Source organism: Python bivittatus, unplaced genomic scaffold (assembly GCF_059951505.1).
Source record: "Python bivittatus isolate LINGU-HERP-01145 unplaced genomic scaffold, Pbiv_v1 ctg000330_np1212, whole genome shotgun sequence".
In the NCBI taxonomy this organism is placed as follows: domain Eukaryota; kingdom Metazoa; phylum Chordata; class Lepidosauria; order Squamata; family Pythonidae; genus Python; species Python bivittatus.
Window position 1 is genome coordinate 47,778,753 of NW_028277058.1, and position 21,971 is coordinate 47,800,723.

At 38.4% G+C, this 21,971-nt stretch overlaps 1 protein-coding gene across 2 annotated transcripts; it reads left to right on the top strand.

The window, feature by feature from the left end:
- Positions 1-3,791: 3,791 nt before the first annotated feature.
- Positions 3,792-21,126, top strand: AMN1 (antagonist of mitotic exit network 1 homolog). 2 transcript variants are annotated; one of them, XM_007440102.4, is made up of 7 exons: positions 3,792-3,983; positions 7,842-7,974; positions 9,916-10,060; positions 13,626-13,843; positions 16,320-16,376; positions 17,835-17,946; positions 19,597-21,126. In XM_007440102.4, the coding sequence occupies exons 1-7, from the start codon at positions 3,922-3,924 to the stop codon at positions 19,668-19,670; spliced, it is 801 nt and encodes a 266-aa protein (XP_007440164.1). In that variant the 5' UTR covers positions 3,792-3,921; the 3' UTR covers positions 19,671-21,126. The 2 variants fall into 2 exon arrangements, with proteins under 2 accessions (XP_007440164.1, XP_087997314.1); XM_088141188.1 differs by lacking the exon at positions 3,792-3,983 and adding an exon at positions 4,115-4,451.
- The last annotated feature ends 845 nt before the right edge of the window (positions 21,127-21,971 follow it).

A 21,971-nucleotide genomic window follows, 5' to 3' on the forward strand; every position in this document is an offset into this window, starting at 1 on the left:
CTCTTGGGGGTTATGTCACAAGTATTGTCATTTGCTACCTCTGTATTATTTTTTGCAAGAGTGTTGTGTTCAATCATGAACAAAATTTCTTAAAAAGAAAAAGTCATCTAAGGAATTTGATTTCTAACCTACAAGACATTTTTTCTTAATTTTTACCCTATCAGGGCCTTATGCTATGGTAGAAACAATGGTTTCACCTGGAGTGAGGTTCATCTCTTCTGAGTAATTTCTCACATGTACTGTCTGTCCCGGTGTATATTCTGGCGGTAATTACTTGTACCAAAGAGAAGGAAGTATATTCTTGTTGAGGTCTGTAGAGAATAAATGGCTATAGAGAGACAAGAGATGAGCAATAAAGTCTTGCTAAGCATACTTTATTAGGCAGACTCCTTTATCAGCAAGAAAGGCTAGCATGTACAGCTAGAATAAATGAACAGCTGGTGCAGCTGGAGAGTTAGTGAAATGCAGGATGTGGTTAAACTGCAAAGCTTTGCTTCTGGAACTAGAGCAACCAGAAAGGAGTTTAAAATGTCAGCTATGCTAACATAAGGGGATTTTGATCTACCACTAGGTACCATCTGTCAGGAAAAGAAAAACCACCTGATTTAGCAAACACATAGGTCTTAGAAACCTGGAAACCCAAAGCCACCCATGTAGGTTGCCATAGCAGTACTGATATTTTGTTAAGCATGCAGAGAATACACTGTAAGTAGGGAATTTCCTGGTTGCTTAGAAACACAAGTAAAGAATGATCAAATATGGAGTACTTCATATAACAGCCAATGCAATAGTAACACCTGGATCTCTTTGTGTTTAAGCCAGTGTTGTCCAAACTTGGCATGAGGAATTCTGGGAGTTGAAGTCCACTCATCTTAAAGTGGCCAAGTTTGGACAACGCTGGTTTAAGCTGACTATAAAAGCCTGCTTGTGTGCATGCTTGGGGTCTCACCCAAGGAATGTTACTCAATGTGTTCTTGACCATGGCTCTGCAGACTCTTCATAAAGGCATTTTGGAGACTTTCAAACCATGTCCTGAGTATGGGAACAGTCCAGAACCTCATCACGCAGGTGACTGAGAAGGGAGAAAGGTGTTCCTAGTTTTAATCGTGAATCAGTGAATATGCTTGAAAAGTTGCTTGTATCTGTGTGCATTCATTAGCATATATAAGGCCAGCAAACCTATATGAGTGCTCACACCTGCATCTTGAAGCTGTGGTACCTGTCTGGAGTGGATGGCAGCAGTAGGAGAGGCGGTACCATTAGCAGAAATCATCAGCTACAACAGGCATGACTGCAAATGTTATCATACAGAGCGAAACCAGGCTATATACCTATGCACGTACGCTTGCTTTGAAACATAGTTCTGCTTTGTAAAGAATTTCAATTTAATGTTTAAAGAACCTACTTTTCTGTGCATTGGAGCAAACATGGAAATGTACATTATGCCTAAGATGATTTACACAGGATGACCGTCTGTTTCTCTTGTTTCTTGAACACATCATTACTATGTTAACTGGAAGCAATCCCCGATATTTCAGCTGGTCTTTTTTCAAAGACTTAATACAAAATAAATGTGTAATATATAAATAAGCATATACATGAGCTGCAACTCTTACTAACTTAATAAATGCATAATATGGTTGGAATATTTTCTTCATTTGCTGATAATAATTTTAAAATAATATAAGGATTGGTGAAAGATTGTACAGGCAGCAGTCATGCCATTTTATAGAGGGAAAATTGGCTCCGCCATTATGAGTACATGAGCACATAATGTAGCAAGACATATGTATAGGAAGATAAATCTCTTATGTATAGGAAGACATATGCATAGGAAAGATATAAATGCCCATTTATATAGATGTTGTGGTTAACCATAGATTAGCATTGTAAAGGAAACATCTGTTTTAACAAGATATGAAAGGAAGGAAGGATTGCATGAGATGTTCATGCTGAAAAGTATTGTAAAAGGTCAGTGCATTCCATCCATGTTGCTAACGAATGGCTAAATCTGTAAACCAGAAATCTATAAGAAGGGCGACAGAGGAGCAATCCGACGCGGCTGTCACCCACTGTTACTCGACAATCTTGGGTTGAATAAACATATTTTCTTTGACCTCCGCTGATCGTCTGGCGTATTTTATTGGATTTATTTATTTGTATGGCCACCCAACTCACCAAGTGACTCTGGGTGGTGAACAAAATTTAAAAAATAAAAACAATTAAAATAATCCAAACATTAAAATGCATAGCAGCCGAGAATAAAGCACCTATCATGACTAAATTAACCACAAAACAGGTCCCTGCACACACTCAGGCCCCGAGGCCTGGGCGCTGAGCCAGGTCTTTAAGGACTTTCGAAAAGCCAGCAAGGTTGGGGCCATCTTGATCTCTGGAGGGAGGATGTTCCATAAGGCAGGCGCTACGGCAGATCAGGCACATCTTCTAGGTCCCGCCGACTGGCATTCCTTACTGATGGGACCTGAAGCATGCCCATTCAGTCTGACCGGATCAGATGGGTAGAAACAACTGGGGAGAGACAGTCCCTCAACTAACCCAGTCCAAGCCATGAAGGGCTTTAAAGGTAACAGCCAGCACCTTGAATTGCACCTGGAAGCACACTGGCAACCAATGCAGCTCACAGAGCAGAGGTGTTACATGTGCTGAATAACCGGCACCATTTACTACCCGTGCTGCTGCATTTTGCACCAGGTGAAGCTTTTGAATGCTCTTCAAGGGCAGTCCCATGTAGAACACATTGCAGTGGTCCAGACAGGCGGTCATGAAGGCATGAGTGACAGCGAGCCCAGCTTCCTGGTCCATGACCGAGCACAACTGGTGCACAACCCGAAGGTGTGCCAAGGCCCTCCTAGCCACGGCTGCCACCTCCTCCTCAAGCAGGAGCCGTGAGTCCAGGATTGTGCACTGGGTTTGTCTGAGGCAATGCCACCTCACCCAAGACTAACGATGGAAAGTCATCAGTACCAGAAGGTCCAAATACCCAAAGCCACTCAGTCTTGCTTGGCTGAGCTGAAGCCTGTTGCACCCCATCCAGGTCCCCAGAGGCTCCAGACCCTGGGACAGGACGTCCACAGCATCACTCAAGCAGCCTGAGGTATAAAGCTGGGTATCATCAGCCAACTGGTGATATCTCACCCCAGACTGTCGGATCACCTCACCAGCAGCCTCATGTAGATGTAAAACAGGAGGGGAGAAAGAACCGAGCCCTGAGGCACCCCACAAAGTAGGGGCCACGGCTTGGACCTCTCCCCTCCTACTGACACCGACTGGAACCGGCCCCGGAGGAAGGAGGAGAGCCAACACAGCACCGTGCTGCTCACCCCCAACTCCCGGAGCCGGTCCAGAAGGATGCCATGAACACATAAACAAACACATCCATGAGCTGGAACTCTTACTCAATAAGTGCATAATACATAAATAAGCACGCACATGAGATGCAACTCTTACTAATTTAATACATGCATAACACATAAATAAGCAGGCACATGAAGTGCAACTCTTAGTAATTTAATAAATGCATAATACATAAACACACACATACACGAGCTGCAATTTAACCCAGCGCATTCGGGCTGGCGGGGCGATCGAAACCGAAAGCGGCACGCGCCACTCGCGTGCTTCTCCGAGACCGCGTCTCCCGGTTCCAGGCGAAACCCTTAGAAGCCCTCGGGAAGCCTCGCTGCGCTTGAAACACTACATTTCCCAACGTGCTCTGCTCTCGCCCAGGGACGCTCTGAGAATTCCAGCTCCCCTTCGCCAGCCAGGTGGGCTAGCTCCGCAGCCAGGGACGGGCTGGGAGGCGCCGAGCGCGCCCTCTCTGAGGAAATGAGCGACGGTTTCTGACCGGGCGGCACCAGCCCGGCCTGTGAGGAAAAGGAAGCGAGCGGCCCAGGCCTGGCGATGAGTTGCCGCTACGGAGGCGGAGGCGGAGGCGGCGGGGCGGTTCGGTCGCTCTTGGAGCTGTAAGTGGCCGATCCTCCCAGGGCCTCTCCTCGCCGGGCAGATTTCTCTCCCGAGGCCCGACCTTCCCTTCTTTCACCCAGCCTCCCTCCATCACTCCCCTGGTTGCTCTACATTTTAGTCCTTCGTTGCCAATTTTCTTCCTCCGCTCGTTGCTCGGCTCGTTGACGGGAGCAACGTCCGAGCCCTCACGAACCTAGTACTGTTTGGGCCGTGACCCTGAGCATGTTCAGAGGGCCGTTGGCAGCGCGTCACCGATGTGCCTTTCCGCTGAGGGAAAATGGAGGAGGTGGGAAGAAAGTCAGGTCACTAGGGAAGCCGGGAAAGCTAAACCCCAGACTGACCTGAGGTGAAACAGTGATATGAACAACAAAAAGCATTGCTGAAATACGTTCAGAATGGGAGAAAGGCTGAGGAATCCGGATCCTAGCTGCTTAATGACAGTGGCAAAATCTGATGCCAAAGGAAAGGTAGAAATATTCAGCTCCTCTTTTGGCTGTGTCTCTAACAAGAGAGCTTGTATTCAGCCAGGCATTTCTGAGAAGCAGGATGAAGCATGGCCGATGAATTTAAATCTCCAGTAGGAGATTAACTGCATCCTAGGATTTGGGGGAGATGTCAAAATCTGCAAGATGTGGCCAGGTAGCATCACAAGCCCCGCCCTTTTGTACATGCTTGTGTATTGCACCTGTGCCCACCATCTCACAGATTTCCTCACTTCCCCCAAGACAGCTGGGATACTGAAAGAACTTGCTGATGGTCTGGCCAAACTTTTATGTATTATCTTTGTAAAATCCTAAAAACAATGGCCAGAGGAGGATGGCAAGGGTGGTTCATCTTCAAAATGGATAAGGAAGATCTGGGAGACCAGAGATTAGCTGGTCTAACATCAAAACCTGGAAAGAGTCTAGAGTAGATCATAAAGAGATTGATACATAAGTGTCTTGATAATAATCACCAAGTTAGCATGAGTTTATCTTGTGCAAGTAACCTCATCTCATATTTTTACTCAGAATTGTGGGGCTGCTTCGATGTAATATAGCTTGACTTACTGTACATACTTGTGGATAAGCTGAGAATTTTAGGTGCTGAAATACACCACCAAAATTGGGTTTGATTTATCCATGGATGAGCTTATCTGTGAGTAAATGTGGTAATACTTTTTAAAAGTACCTGTATATCCTGAATATACTCACAGATAAGGCCATCTGAAGGTAAGTAGATCCTCAAATTTTTAACCAAAATACCATGAAAAATGGGCCACCTGCAGATAAACCAATTGTGAGTATTAAAACATACAAAAATTGAGGCTCAGCTTATCTGCAAGTAGTGCATTTTTCATGGTATTTTGGTTAAAAATTCAAGGGTCATCTTATCTGTGGATGGGCATCTATGTGAGTATATATGGTAAGCAAAGCATTTCACAAATAACTCATGATACTCAGATTAAGAAGTTAGTTAACTGTGGGGTAGATGATAATGTGGATGATATATAGTTGGCTTGAAAATCAAATTCAGAATGCTCATCAATAATTCTTTATGAAATCAGAAGTCAGAGAATTATTGAATGGGCTCTCAATTAGTTTAGCCTGGACCACGTACTTATCAATGTTTATTAATGACTTAGACAAGAGGGTAGAGGGAGAACCTGTGAGCCAGTTTGGTGTAGTGGTTAAGGTATCATGCTAGAAACTGGGAGACAGTGAGTTCTAGTCCCGCCTTAGGCACAAAGCCAGCTGGGTGACCTAGAGCCCTCTCTCTCAATCCTAGGAAAGAGGCAATGGCAAACCACTTCTGAAATCTTACCGGGAAAACTGCAGGGACTAGTCCAAGGAGTTGCCAGGAGTCAAAAACTGACTGGAAGGCACCAACACAGAGGAAGAACTTATTAAATTTGTATGTGCCAAAAATGGATAGGCTAGCTAATATCTAAGAAAATTCAAACTGATCTTGATAGGTAAGAGAAGTGAGCTGGGAAAAAAAATAAAATAAAATTTAACAGACACTAATACCAAGTTTTTCACGGTTGTGTGATGGTGATTTGCAACCCTTTTTACAACAGTCGTTAAGCAAATCACCTGGTTGTTAAGCAAAACCGTCCATTGGAGAAGCTGGATTTGTTTAACAACCACATGATCCGCTTAATAACCATGGTGATTTGCTTAACAACTGTTGTAAAAATGGTCATAAAATTGGGTCTGGTCATGTGGTGACTCGCTTAGTGACCACCCCACTTAACCAACTTTCTGGTCCCTATTGTCATTAAGTGAGGACTACCTGTAGCCTCTCACGGCTGGTTGTCAAAGGATACTGCAGTCTCCACAAACCTGGAGTCTTCCAGATGTCTTGTAACTATAACTCCCAGAATGTTCAGCCAATGTAGCCCTTCCACAAGTTGTGGCCTGAACTACAAGAGGGCCTCAGGTTGGTTTCTAGAATGGGAATCTCATATAACTATTAAGGTTAATAGCTATGGCAGATGTTTCCTTCTGAATTTTTCTGATCCTGTATTTTTGTACCATAATTATTTACCTAATAATTCATGCCTCATGCATGACAGTAATGGACAGATAGTGTGAAACAACCCCTATTATTTAATCATTAAATAATTTTTTGTGAAACATTTTTATCAATGTAAACCTACAGCGTATACTGTAGGTAAAATCATATTCTCTGATTTTGCAATCTCTGTGCATTGTTTTTTTAAATCATTTTTTAAATAATTTTCAGTCAATTTTTGGTGGACTGCTGTCAAATATTCAGAAAATTAATGGCTTTGACATCGGATGCTTTATTGTATTTCCTGGCTGACACAGTCCCACCTGAAGCCAGCCAAAGAAATGTCAGATGGTTGCTGTCGTGTTTATTATTATTGTTTTGCTAGAAGCCTTTCTTGCACTTCATTTGGATGATATAACCAAATCCTTGGAATTATATGCGTTTCCTCTCTTAATATGTTTTCAGGATGATTTAATGAAGAGAAAAACCCAGGGGTATAAAAGTTATAGAAAGCAAGGATTTTTAAAAAACCTAGTCCTGCTATAGAAATCAAGCAGATTGTAGAAAATTGCAGGACATTTGGAGTCATTGTGAGAGATTTTTCTATAGTATCTGCATTCTTCCATGCATACATTTTTTATATTAAAATTAACCAGCTTGACAGGTGAACCATATTTCAACAACAGCAATAAGTCAGGCAAGCTATAGACTAACTTAAAGAACACAGAGGGGATATTTTGGGACAGCTACCTTTCTGATCCCTGATATTGGGCAATTATCTCATTTTACATATTCAGTAGTACACAGTTCCTGGAACACGCTAGTCTGGTTCATTGAGAGTGATCACTAAACTAATGAGAAATAAATTTGGCGAAAAGGTGAAAACTGATAGCTTTGATTTATGTCACACGTCATAAGCCATACCTAACCATGAATTTCTGAATAAGCAGAAAGCAGCAGACAGTTGACTTGGTTCACGCATTATGCTGTGACAAGACCAGTCTCTTTATGGTTTATTGCAATATGTAAAACCAGTCTCACTTGTCACTGAGTAATCCCTACAGGTTTCCAAGGATCTTCAAAAATCTCATTTTTCTTGTTATAATCCAATCAGAACCCATAAGTAGCATGTTTGTGACTAGAACTTGTTTAAAATTATTGTATTTCATTTGTTCATATTCCTGTTTGTAACTACTATAAATTGTGCATGTCTATAGTGAAACACCCAGTACTTACTTTTTAAAAATACCTAATCTGTATTTGGCTATATACAGAAGCCATGTTTACTGCTGACTAAGAAAATGTGGTTTGATACCTGATACTGCACCTATAAGTGTTTTTTCCCCCTTTTTCATCCTCAGATGCCTTCATTGTTTAACAAGAAACATATCCAAATATGCTGCAGATATCAAGCCTTTGCCTCCCAACATAAAAGATAAACTGATTAAATCATTGAGTATCCAAGGATGGATAACAGATACAAATATTAGCATGGTAAGATTCCATTTAGACCATGGTTCTTACTACTTTCTCAGTATTGCGCCTTACAAAATTGGAGATTTGTTACTATTACGTGCCATTCCCGTCATCTGTAGGCTGGTATGCAGAAGATGTTAAACCAGAGAGAGATAAATTGTGGCACTCTTGAAGTGTCAAAATTACTGCTCTCCTCACCATTGGCCATCCTTCCAGGTAAAGAAGTAGATGTTGTTGCTTGATATAAATGGAGTTGTTTTAGACATGGTCCTTTCTGAATGATGGACATGTTAGAAAAGATATATTAGAGAACAATAAAATGTGACCTGTATAATGAGAAAAGGGTCAGAAGAAATATTAGGTGATTGACAGGTGAGGCAAAATGTTCCAATTTGTTTTGTTTACAGGATGTTACATATCCCAGAATGCTTAAACTGCAAGCCATGCACTAAATGTCTTTAACCACAAGAATTTCCTTTTATGCCAGAATAGGTTGATACCTAATTTAACAATAGTATTCTAGACTGTATGCAAGTCATATATATAACCAATGACAAATTAACCTTAGATACTAAAGAAACTATATATTCTGAGCTTTGTGGTCTCAATTTGAAGACACTTTCAATTCTGTGATGATTGTGTCTTCCATTGCAATGCTTGAGCAGTAAACTTCCTGTGTTCTGCCAACTAAACAAGTATGAAGACTGATACTTCTTCTACCATGAGGATGCTGAGAGTTGCGGTTAGGCAGTTTGGAAGATTTTGAAATATGTGTTTGTATATGTTTAATTTAGCTTGCTATGTGAACCTAGCCACCATGATTTGTAAACCATTTATTGCTTAGTCTGTTATATAAATCTAGTAAATTGGGGCTTATCTCTTGTTAAAACATGGCTTAGAACAGTATATAAAACTAGTTACAATTTTTAAAAAATATATAAGTAAGCTGAATGACTTTTTACTTTCAGTGAGTGTTAAAACATTTGATGAACAGTTATGACTAAAAGGCTAAGGTTTCAGTATCCTCCATAGCATAATTTCTACTTCATCATCTTCGTTAGCTAGCCCCAATGGCTAGTCTGGGTTTCACACAGTTCACTAGGATTAAATCCTGACCTTTTAAACCCTAAATGACTGCACTGTACTAAACCAAAGCCATAGAAATCATGTTACAACATAGCACTCTATGTGAACCCAGTGAATGTCCTGTCTCAGGCCAGACATATACACATTCCGAGGAGTAATTGCAAGGGGCTTTACCCAGAATTTAGTAAATACAAATAGTGGCAGACACAGCATTTCTGCAAACACATGCGCAGAGCAACGAAATCCTAATTCCTAGAGAACTTGTCTGCAATGAGTTCCAAATGGCTAAAGTCCAAAGTGGGAGGCAGAAGTATAGTCAGGTCATGTCCAAAAGGCCAGACGTGAGTCATCACCCAGTCTGGCTTCCAAGGAGTAGAATATCCATTGGTAACAGGCTCATGAGGCACAGAGTTCTGATAGGCAGAGTGGTTGGAGAACTGCTGGACAGTGACAGACCTTAAATGGAATCTACACCAAGTGCAGGCAGTCAAGAGTGGGGGCACCCTTGCCATGCAAGAAGCCTCACAGATCTCCTCTGCTCTGTTCTACATTCAGCCCTACATGCTCTAGGGCTAGGAAGAGGTTTTGGATCTGTTCTCTCATCTTCTGCTGCCTCCAGCTGATTCAAATGTTCGTTGGCCACTTCAGCCTCAGGTGCCATATTGCTAGGCTCCTCCTGAGGCTGGTATTCAGCTAGGGCATCTTGAGCAGCTTCCTCCATCACAGTGAATGGCAATCACATTATTATGTAAGTAGCCATTCATAACAAATCGTTGCCAATTACACCAGAATCCTGGAGTTGAAGAAACTGTTTTGCTTTATTTATTTATATTTTAAAAAGTAAGATCTGATTGAAGTATTTGCCATTTTTAGGTTCTGCATCCCGCAGTGGAGGCACTGGATCTTCGAGACTGTGATATTTCAGACAACGCCTTGCAACAGCTTTGTAACTGCAGGCAGCTTAAAAAAATAAATGTAAATGTTTGGAAGAGCAACAGGCTAACCATAACTTCTGAAGGTATATGTTCTGCACAATAGTCATTTAAAAGAACACTGGGAGATACAAGTGATACTTGTTTGAGTTGTTTGTTATTTTCTCCTTTAATTGATATGCTTTGCAGATTATTTTAAGTAAGTAAACTAAAGAGGAGAAGATTGGTGCATTTTCTCCATGTATCTGGAGATGTATATGAAAGTGATTCATCTACTCTTTCATTAGAATGTGAAGGTTCTCTCTGTGTCATGCTGCTGGATGAAGTCTTCTATGGTGTCTTCATCCAGCTATCATCTCAGTCAAGCAAAGTTATGGAAATATAGGAGAATATTTTTGCAACTTTTCCATCTAGCTGCCCCAGAGCCCAGAGTCACAACCATAGCACAGTTTCAGAAAAATGGTGTAAGCAGTATAAGCATTTGCCTAGACTTGAAATGTTTCCAGCAACACACATATATATACACATAGGCACATTGCATGCAATGCAAATAAAAATTTTATTGAAATAACTTTGTAGAGAAGATTAAAAGAAATGAAAAATAATGGAAAGTAATGAAAATTATAATACCATTATAGATTATACTATGACTAAACTAAACTATATTAAACTAAATAACTAAATATATTATTACTAATAATTTAGTAATAATTAGTTTAATACAGTTAATAATTACTATTACTAAACTTTAAATTTTAATGCTACAAACTTTTTATAATAAGTCCTGAAACTGATGTTCCCTTTCCTTATTCCCTTGAGATACAAATACACACATTTTCTTATGAATAGAAGTTCACAAGGTCAACAGCATGTATTAGAATTGATCCCTCTGCTCGGAGTGCACAGTCTTTTTGACAGAAGAATCAAACCTTACCATTCTCAGAGGTTTATATTCTTTCAGCTGAAAAATAAGTTCTCAAAACTTACAGAAGATTCAGGAACAATATAAAATTGCAACTCCATATTGAATATGATCAATTTGTAAGGTATATACTTCATGAAATTGATTATGAGGTATAAGCAAAATTTAAGCCAATCAGCTGAGAAAGTGCACTGCCCTCCCCCTAAGCCATCTTGCCTCACCTTGGGTCATTCTTGTCCTATCAAAAACTGGAAAAAACAGAGACAATAAAATAGGAATAAGAAAAGTAGGCAAGTCAGTTGTCAAATAGCGCTAAGAAAATATATGATCCTATGGAAGTAATTCTGCAAAATTAAAGAAAAGAAGAAACATGAACGGATATCAAAGGAACTGACAGTGGTGGAAAAACTACAACAAAGGCCCACTTGTCATAAACATTTATGTGAGATCCAAGTGCCAATACTCATCAAACCAAGAAACGTAAGCAATAATTGGAGGCAGCAGAAAAAGAAAAGGGACCCAAGATTAACCATCCATCCTAAGAAGAGAGGAAGTTAGGAGAACCGCAGGACAGACAAGGACCAAAAACAAAATCAGCTCACAGAATGGTGTCAGCAGAAACAGAATGGAGGAGGGTCAAGTGGAATAGGATTCATGGATTCATACTGGTCAGCAGTTGTGGTGTCAGCAGAATTTTCTATAAATGGACATAACTAGACACATTTGTAAGTGTTTTGTGGTCAGAATATGTGAGGAACAAGAAGACAATTTCAACAGAGGTGGTGAACTGCTTCCAAAACTAAGAATTGGGATGCATGAGGGGTAATAAGTTGAAGATGAAATCTGACAAGTCTCAGGTTCCCAGGTAGTTGGTTCCCATGTTTGGACAGCTGTTCCATTCTAGCTATCCACCTTCTGTCTTGGCTTTCTCATAAGTGAAAAGTTGTGCTTTTGTGCCTTCCTTGAGGCTTTCCAACACATGATCTCTCTTTCTAAAACCTGCCTGCAGGCCTGCCTCCAAGCAAGTGATTCATATTCTTCATTTCCTTCATTAGTTTAGTAGGTAGTGTATGGTGAACCAAACTGGTGGAAAAACTGATCTTAAAGAAAGCCAAAACAATTGGAAAAATCCAAAACAGTTTCCTTTATTAAGCTAACAAAGGATACAAGTAATCACTGGGCTCTCAGCAAGCAAGCCAAAAGCTGATACCTTGTCAACACAGATCTTATTATAGGTTACACCAAATTCTAAGGGGTATAGGTAATTGGATAATTGGTTTACAATTCTCTATATAAGGAATAGGCATTAGCTGAAAGGCACAGGTACCAAGTCAATTACCATTAACCAAGTTACTGTAGCAGTCTGACTCTTGATTTTTTAAACAGGAAAATCTAAATGGGTTTATTTTCTTCATCCTTGAGTAAATTAGCATACCTTGAGGCCATCCGGCCTGCATATCAAAGCCTCCTTTTGATGCAGGGAGGACAGTTACTTAGTAAAATATGTGGGTCTTGTAAAGGGAGATTTGCTGCTGGCAAGGCAGTTTGACCTTACAGGTGAGGCAAGAAGAATGTTAACATTGCAAGGTAAACAGATCTATGTGGGATTGCTAACTAGCACAGCCTTCTACATTCTATGCAGTTCACAAATATAATCCAGGAGAGCACAGCCTGAGATCCTAAGTCTACATACAATGCCTAAATCACTCCAGAAATTAACACCCATTTGTAATACAGTGTAAAAATGTAATAGGTTATATAAACTCCGGTAATTGTATTTAATATATTTAATTGTATTTTACTGTGAATGTAAATGAAATGAAATTTAAGGTTTGGCCTGTCCCTACCCAGTTCTTTGTCCATTGGCCATGTTGGCTGGAGCTGGTGGTAATAGTAGTCCAGATCATCTGGCCAGACCTTGATTGGTTGGTCTACACCAGTGGTCTTCAAACTTGAAATACCTGAAGAACCTTTCTCAATGTGAAAAATCAGTGTGCACTGTTTATACTGATTAATAAGTATGTTTCATGTAATACATTTTATTACATTGTGAGCTGCATAGAGTCATTGTATGACATAGGCGGCCGTCTAAGTTCTGTAAATAAATAAATAAATTGAACAAAATGTTACAATTAATGTTGCAATAATGCATTTCATACAATGTAAATAGAAACTGTCATGTTGAAACCCTGGATGATTTTCATGGAACCCTGGGGTTCCAGGATCACAGTTTGAATAACATGGGTCTATACCAATAGGCTGGGAGTACTCTAGAATCTCTTTCAAAGGTCTTTTCCAGTCATCTGCTTTTTGGTTCAGATGTAGTGACTGAGAAATGAATGAAAAATTAGAAAAACAGATGAAGAAAATGTACACACATATAAATTGTTGTGGAAACATTAACCTATGATGATAGAAATTTTAAACAGTATTGAACAGCAGTATGCTGGCAATGAACTTGGTGTCCAGATGCATTTCACCTTGCTGTGACTTCAGTGGTCCAATCCATAGTCTTGGTTGAAAACATGACTCTCTTAAGACACTTCTCATTACTGGGTTTCCATCAAGTTCAGAAAAGGAAATGATTGATTTCTTTAAAAATCAACAAAAAATAAAATCCTTTATGTACATTATGCAAATTAAAACTCAGTGAAATCAAACTCTTACATTCAAATGTCTGGTAATAGAAGTCTACCTACTGGAGAATGACCTCCTTCTCTCTCCAACAGGTGTTGCAGCACTGGCCTTATCATGCCCCTATTTGCGGGAAGCCTCCTTTAAGAGATGCAGCAACCTAACAGACAGTGGGGTCCTTGCTCTTGCCCTCAACTGCCCCTTTTTACAAATAGTCAGCTTAGGCGGATGCTCCAACATCACAGACACATCCTTACAGGCCCTTGGAAAGAACTGTAGATCCCTGCACAGCGTGGATTTTTCATCAACCCAAGTAAGATTGAAAAGCATAATAACAACAACAGCATCTTGAAAAACAATATAAGCAGTTAAAACAAATGACTCATAAATAACTCCATAAGACTCTTTGTTATCAGTATTGGGATTCCAAAATCAAGAGGGATGAAATGGCTGTCTTTTAATAATTGGAAGTAGTAAGTTGTTCTTTACTTGGCTTGGTCGGCAGGCATTAGATTCTGGGTTCTCAATGTGATGCCCAAGGAAAGCAGTGTTCCCCATTGACATTTCAGTTTATGTCTGTAGAGATTTAATGATATGTTTGATGTTGAATGTTGCTTAAGCATGAGTAAAATCATGAAAGTAAAAAGCAGGCAGCTGGCACTGTGACCCTGGAAAAGAGATAACAAAAACCAGACTGTTGTCTTTGTCATGGTCTGATAGGAGGCAGTATATGGCACAATAAATACCATTGTTTATGGTAGATGGTGTTAGTATCTCAGGCAGGAAGAGAGTTCTGTTAGTTTAGAAGAAAGCAGGGACACTGCACTAAGGTCATCCCCTAAGTATTATCAGAGATAGTCTAGTGATAGAGGTCATAGTATGATTTATTATATTGTCTTAATCATTCCAACAAACCAAACGTATATAACCTGTAACCTTGCTTTGTTCAGTGTTCCTTAGTGACAATCATTTTTGTGCATGCCAATATAATATACTTGGTTTCAATTATCTCTGATCACTTTGGTTCCTTATTAAAGTGGGCAGTTTATACCCACAACATGTGTATGAGGCTCCTTGTCTAACATGACTGCTGTTAAAAAACAAAAACAAAAACAGCAACTCTGGATGTTCAAAGCAGATGTGTCCTTTCCAAGATAAAGTAGACCTGCTCACTCGACCTGCAAGCCTTTAGATTTAGGAATGCATTAGAAAGCTAGGAATACTTTCTTTATAGGGTTGCCCTTGATGGACATCTGGAAACTTAAACATGTGAAAGACACAGTGGCAAGATTTATTTCTGGGACTGAAAGAGAATTTATTGGCCTTATGAATATGAGGGTAGGCACGGGTGCATTAGAAGTTCAAACTGACTTTTGGGTAGTCTGTTGGGAATGTATTTCCTGTCTATACATTCTGAAACCAGAGATGCACAACCTTTCTGGACAGGGACCACACCTGGCCTTTAAATTACATGTGCGTATCCACACTCCAAGAAGGTAGACGGGGTGCAGGATAAAACTCAAATTTGATTTCTGAATTCACATTTAGAGTTAATTAAAATTAATTAGTCAGTTAAATGCAGCTAATACGATTGGTCCTCATGTATTTAATAAGTGCCCTCTTTCAGCCAGAGTAAAATTTAAGATGGCTATTTGGGATGAAATATGGCTCTCTTTTAATGAGCCACAAAAGCTTTGATTAGGTCCTTCTGTTGTAAGTTCAAGGTGAGGTGTTAAGACATAGAATGAAAAACTTAAAACATTTCAGCCACCAAATCCCTCCCCCTGCCCTGCTCAGTGTAGTACAGGTAGTCCCCAGTTCTGTTCTGTTCCCAAGGTCTGTCCTTAAATTGAATTTGTATGTAAGCCGGAACAGTATAATTGTAAAATACTGTATAAGAAGTATTGTTTAATGAACTCAAACCATTGTATATTTAACTCAAATCATTGTGTATTTAACTTGAATTTTGCTACAGTAGGCTCAGTTCTTAACTATGGGTTGTCTGTAACCCAGGCATTCTTAATCCGGGGACTACCTGTAATCCAAATTAAATCCCAGACAAATGGTTGTCCAACTTCTGCTTAAACAGATCCAGTGAAGGGGAACCTAGTACTATCTCTAGGTAATTGGTTCCACTGTTGAATTTCTCTTAGTAATTAAGTTTTTCTATGTTCAGTCAAACCATACTTTGTTAAAACTTCATTATTTCATTTACTGCACTCTGGAATGTTTCATTATCTAGAGTTAGAACAGATTCCTCCTTATTTATAGTTAAAACAAATGTCTCCTTATCTTGAGATAAAACAGAGGTCTTCTTAAATAGGCATTTTTTCTTTCCTATGCGTATGTTTTTCTATACATAAGATGTATGTCTTTTTTTACATGGGTTTTGTTACATGATGTACTCATTTGTTTATACTGGCAGGAGCCAGCCTTTATAAAACGGTATTACTACTGCCTGTGCAATCTTTCATGATCCTTAATTTAAACATATAAGGAAAATATCCCAACGCTATCTTTGTTTTCTGAGCTTTGGACTTGTCTCTGCTAAATTTCAACTTTTTCCAAAGCTTTTACTTAGTGGTTAGGATGTAAGAAATTTTCCTTGCTAATTAAGGAACCTTTAATCTGGCCTTGTTGTTTATTGCATTTTCCTTCTGTTTTTATGCAAACTATTTTGGGGACATATATAAATAAAAACAATAGATTGTGTATAGATTTCCATCATTTGAAGAAAATAAATAATTATTTTGGCTTCCATTTGATAGAAGATCCTTTTTTCCATTTAGGTTACTGATGATGGTGTAATAGCACTTGTTAGTGGAATGTGTTCAAACAATTTAAAGGTAACATTTGAATATGTTTAATTAAAGTTTTTATTAATAAGTTAATATGTCGGGGAAAAGAAAATTGCCACACCAACACTCAATGAAGGCATTCGAAAGGGTACTTTTTTAATCGACAGCTGTTGGGCAAACTCTACTGAGAAGTGTGCTTACTGTGTATCATATCATCTTTTATATATTATACTTATATACCATATAAGGTAAAAACTTGTTTTTCATGAGTATCATTGGGTACTAAATATAGTATGTTGTTTTTCACTAGTATTATTGGTCAGTAAGTGTGACTATGTGTTCAAGTCGTTTTCCTGTTTTTGTCTGTTCTTGCACATTATCCACATATGGTTTCCTGTGTGCCAAGCAATGCGGAAACAAGAATAGATTTATATATATTTGCTGAGCCAAAGGTTTTACTACTGAAATAAGCTTAAAACACACAAAGACTGAAATACATTCATTGAGCCCTCTCAGTTTCCCTCTGTTGCTCATCATTCTATGTTACCTCATTTTCTCCACCTTTCCTGAGATGTATATTGTGAGTTCTGAGAGAAGATGTTCAAAAGAGAATAGCACTCAGGTGGGGCAGTGGGGACCCTAATATGTTCATACAGTTGCATGATCTGTAGTCTAGGAGATCTCTTTTGAAATATAAATGTACTACTGCAAGAGAGCAATACTTAGATACAGATAAATCCTACTAAAGAAGTCAAAGCTGTTTGTAAAATCAGTTTCTCTATGCTTCCAAAATTCAGCCAGCCAAAAAGTATATTTTACCACATACTTGCAGGAGTTTGGTACACACTCTGTTCAATTTCCTTTAACTTTTTAAGCGGGGCTTCAATGAAATCATCTTTGTTAGTTAGATTGAAACAAAATCCACAAATCCACGATCTGCTCTTAAAAGTAGGTAATCTAGGGCAATGCTGCCTCATCTCTAATTTCAACTGAAATTAAGGTAGCGGTAAGATTTTTCTCTAAAGCACATGCTTTCTTCATGTCGTGATATACTTTTATTGTTAAGCCAAGCACTCCAACTAAGGAGACAGCAAGGGATACCACTTCTGTGTTGACAGTAAATTTAGCTCACTGTCACAGTCAAAGGAGGGGGACTTTCTTTCCTTACTCTAGAGATGTACATGTGGGAGCGCATACAAGGAAGTCAATTGACCAACAATTTGCAGGAATATAACAGAAGGCACTGAAATACGTAGCAGGAGGATACTCTTTGGTAAATCTCAATGTGCTTTGGCATATGAGATTCAAATTACCCTAGAGCAATTCATCCTTTGAGGGATTAGGAACACCCATGGCTTCATGCAATTATTTGAGGCATTAGTCATTCCAATAATCTCTATTCTAGTACCCCTCTTATTGTTCCAATCGTATTTCACAAAACAGGGATTTATTTTATTTATTTAATTAGTAATAGCTACTGATGGCTTTATTCCTTATCCTTAATAGGAGATCCATATGGAACGATGTGTGAATTTGACCGATATAGCTGTGGAAGCTGTCCTCACGTATTGCCCTATGATATATATTCTTCTGTTTCATGGATGCCCACTTGTAACAGGTGACTTGAAATCTTAACTAGAGCAGATATTTGGAGATGTTCATTGGAAGCCACATCAAGTGCCATCAAAATGACATTGCATGCATTATGACATCATCATTCAAATTATGTAATTTACATTTGCTGCAGGACATCATAATGACATCTGACATAACTTGGCTTTGAAAGAAAATATTTCTAGCTACTCTAAACAATAGATTTAAAAATAGAAGTCAGAAGAGAGGTGTGAAGAATTAAATGCCAAATATCCTTGGTATTTTAGACCTGCTACTATCTAAAAGCCAGAGTGAGGCTAAAATAGGAGTCTGCCTATAACTGTAAAACTGCTTGCCAAGAATAAAGAAGCCACAGTTAATCTCTTTACATATTTAAAGATATTAACAAACTCAGGTTTGCTGAGCATGCAGAAGGAAATTTGCAAATAGCAACCCACAGTAGGAGGAACAAGAGAAAGTACAAGGAGACATCACATGAGCCAAAATGTACTATGTCTTTTGCACACACTGTCTAGTTATAGTTTGGTGGTATGTTTAAATATGGCTATGAAGGGGATCTTCCAGGGATATCAGTACTAATTCATTGGCAAGAGATTTATTTATTAGATTTATTTATTTTATTTATTAGGTTTATAGCCCACCTTTTATACAGTAGCTCAAGGCAATGTACATACTGCTCCCTCCTTAATTTTCCCCACAAAAACCCTGTGTGGTACCTTGGGCTGAGAGAGAGCAACTGATCCAAGTCGCACACAGAGCTGCCATGGCTGAGGGTGGACTAGAATCTGAGTCACTCCACTCCAATACCTTAATTACTATACCACACTGGCTCTTTTATTATTATTTTTTAATCTGATAATTATCTTTAATGATCTTACTGTTGCCTGTTATGGCAGTTCTAGCATTTAAGCTCACACCTTCTCAGTAGGAAAGATCATTGGTCTCCTGTTCCAACAGTTACTTCTTTGGCTTCGTGGATAAAGATATAAAACAATTATTAGCATTTACATGATGGAAGGAGCCACTGCAGTAATTAATTTAATAATATGAATTGCATAAACTGGTATCAGCTTCTTTCTTGAAACAAACAAGGGTCTTGAAGAACTGCTTTGTTAGGTTCCCCAAGTCAGAATGATCTAGGTTGTAATTCCCAAGGGCTTAGACTATGCAGCTAGGAATTATGTCTTGACTGTAGTTTAGATATGGCAACAATTTCAAACAGTTGATGGTCTAAGTGACCAGGAGAGAGAGCACAGAATTTACAGTCCATTCTTGCTTCAAAGCTTGTGCATTCTCTGTTGTGCTTCCCGCGTTGAAGCCCTTTGGCCTTCCTTTTCTCACACTCCCTGGAACTGTTTGTTGAAAGTTATAGCATGTTTTCATTCTTTGAATTCCTGTTCTGGCAATCTCTGCCATTAATAAAACTGTAACATGCTTATAAAATATTTAACACATTGTGTAACAGCTAGCAAAATATCCAGTAAATAATAAATCAACATATTAAACTGGATTTTGGTTATTTATACAATGGCACTGTAGAAAAATAACTGAAACACATTTCTTCCCATGACTAGGTATTAGTTTATCCTTGTTCCCTATCCTTAACATTTCCTTATCCTTAAAAATAAAAACTGAACATATCCTTTATTTGCAGATCGTTCCCGAGAAGCACTGGAGCAGCTGGTTGGACCCAAAAAATTCAAGCAGGTTTCATGGACTGTTTATTGATTTTTTTTGTGTGAAGTTACAAGGCATTATTACTCTTTTCATTTTCTTTTTTTTTTCCCCCAAAGGACCATTCTTGAAAGTCTTCTGATCAATTTGTGCATTTGTTGTTGATAGTCTTAGTTGCCATTCATGTTTGTTCTTCTCCAAGCTAGGTGGTATCAGTGTTCTGCATTTTTTGTTTTCCATGTGTTGTTCTGGAAGTTCATGGAAGAGGGCTTTAGGGCTCTACTTCTTAAAAAACATTACATTCTGTACTAATAAAGGGCCAACAGTGAATAAGGGAATGCACAAAGCAGAAAGAACACCAGCAAGCTAATGGGAGCAAATTCCATGGAAGCATCTTGTCATGCTGCCTGCTCTGCTGCCACATAAGTGGGGACCAGTTCTGTTCCTAGGCATCCATTTTAAGTGGAGCCATGATTTGTTTGTGTCTGAATAAAACTCACATCTTCATCAAGTAGTACAGTGCATGAATTTCATTTAATTCTGTTAATAACCAGACACAGAACATGTGTTTATAGAACTTAATATTGTTATTTTCAAGTGAAAAAGCTAATGTGTGGCTTTGCTGATACCTGCAGACTGGGATGACATATTCCACCCTAATTAAGGTTTGTTTATTTATTTAATAACCTCTTCCTTCTACTCAAATGACTATTAAAGGCAAGTTATAGTAGCAATGATTAGAACTTTTATTTTTGAAAGCTTTTGCCAAAATAAACATGTTAGTCTGTAAGCTGACTCAAGACACTTGTTTTTGCTACAGAAGACTAACATGGGTACTTTTTGGAAATTATTACACTAGGATATTGACATTTTCCTTAGCCATAAGAAAAATATTGGCCACTATGGCCACTAACATATCATGTTGACATTCTTCTAGATTGATGTAGTTACTGCTTACTTTTTCCCTTTATCATGAGTATTAATTATTGCTGAATAAATAATTTGATCTTCTTCCTAAATGAATAATATAGGACAACCTTCAGAATTCTCACCCAGCACTGTTAGGACAGTACACGGAGTACAGAGAGAGAAAGTATGATAGGAAATAAAAGGCTTGATCGGACCTAAGAGACTAGCTGTGTTTGAGCAGAAAGCAGCCTTTGTGAACATATTCAGTAATTGTTCCTGTATGATAATGATCAGCTTAATAAAAAAAGTCAAGCCAGAATGATCCATTTGTTTGCAAACATGAGTAGTAACAAAAGTCATGCCAGAATGGATAGGATGATATTCCACTTCAGACCAGGATATTACATCAAATGTATGCATAGAGTGGCTGGGAGGACATAATAGATGAGAACCAATGATTGAAAATCAAACATTCTCATGGATGTGGATATTATAGAAATGCACTGGATTAATTTTAAAAAGTTTTTTAAAAAAACAGTTGTAATTAAAAACTTATGAAACTACTTATATATGATTAAAGCATACCACTTACTGAGACTTATATATACATACACTCTTGGTGTCTATATTTAGTCTAATTTTCATTATACAGTAACTGCTATTTCAGGAATATTCCTGAAACCAGGAAATTGCTTATTATCTTAAATGCATTTGTTTCAGTTACTATAATTTCAAAACAATATTGGCTTAAATAATGAGTGACTACCATTCTAGGTTGTACTTGTAGACTGATCCTTTTACAAAGGATACTTACAGAAATATCAAATGATTATAGATTATTTTCTACGTATTTTTGAATTTTTGTCCTTTACTGTCCACATTAGAACTGATAATCTCATAGTATGCAAACCATAAAAGCAACAGTAATTCAAACCAGAATAATGTAGATGTTTTTATAAAAAACTGAATTCCAATTTTGGTTGTCTAAAACATATGGTGACACGTTTTCTGACGTCAAAAATCATGTTAAAAAATGACTGAGGATATATGTTACAGATTATAGGCAGAAAAGTCAAAAGGAGCCTGTGTAGACTATAAAAAAATGCAGACTATACAAAATGTGGAAAATGTAAAAATTCAGATAAGTGTCTGATTGATATAGTGGCCAGTTGGTTTGATAATAAAAAATATCCTCTCACTAATTAGTTAGCTACATGAAATATAGAATGTGAGGGTGGATATAAAAAGTGAACATGTTTAATTTTGTGTGTGTTTACCAAGAAGTAATTCCCCATAAAATCAGCTACTTACTTCCAGATAATTATATTGAGGCTTTAAAAGGCCATTCAAGTTCAACATTATGAATAGAAAGTATCTCCCCCCACTTCATGCTAAGATAATAAATCTTTACTAATATTGTCCCAAACCACAGTAATAATCTTAAGC

What these genes read in the sequence shown, in the direction of transcription:
- AMN1 (XM_007440102.4), top strand. Translation starts at nt 3,922, where the DNA reads ATGAGTTGCCGCTACGGAGGCGGAGGCGGAGGCGGCGGGGCGGTTCGG. An exon ending in CAGATACAAATATTAGCATG is followed by an intron (nt 7,975 to 9,915) that starts GTAAGATTCCAT and finishes TGCCATTTTTAG; the next exon opens with GTTCTGCATCCCGCAGTGGA. An exon ending in GCTAACCATAACTTCTGAAG is followed by an intron (nt 10,061 to 13,625) that starts GTATATGTTCTG and finishes TCTCTCCAACAG; the next exon opens with GTGTTGCAGCACTGGCCTTA.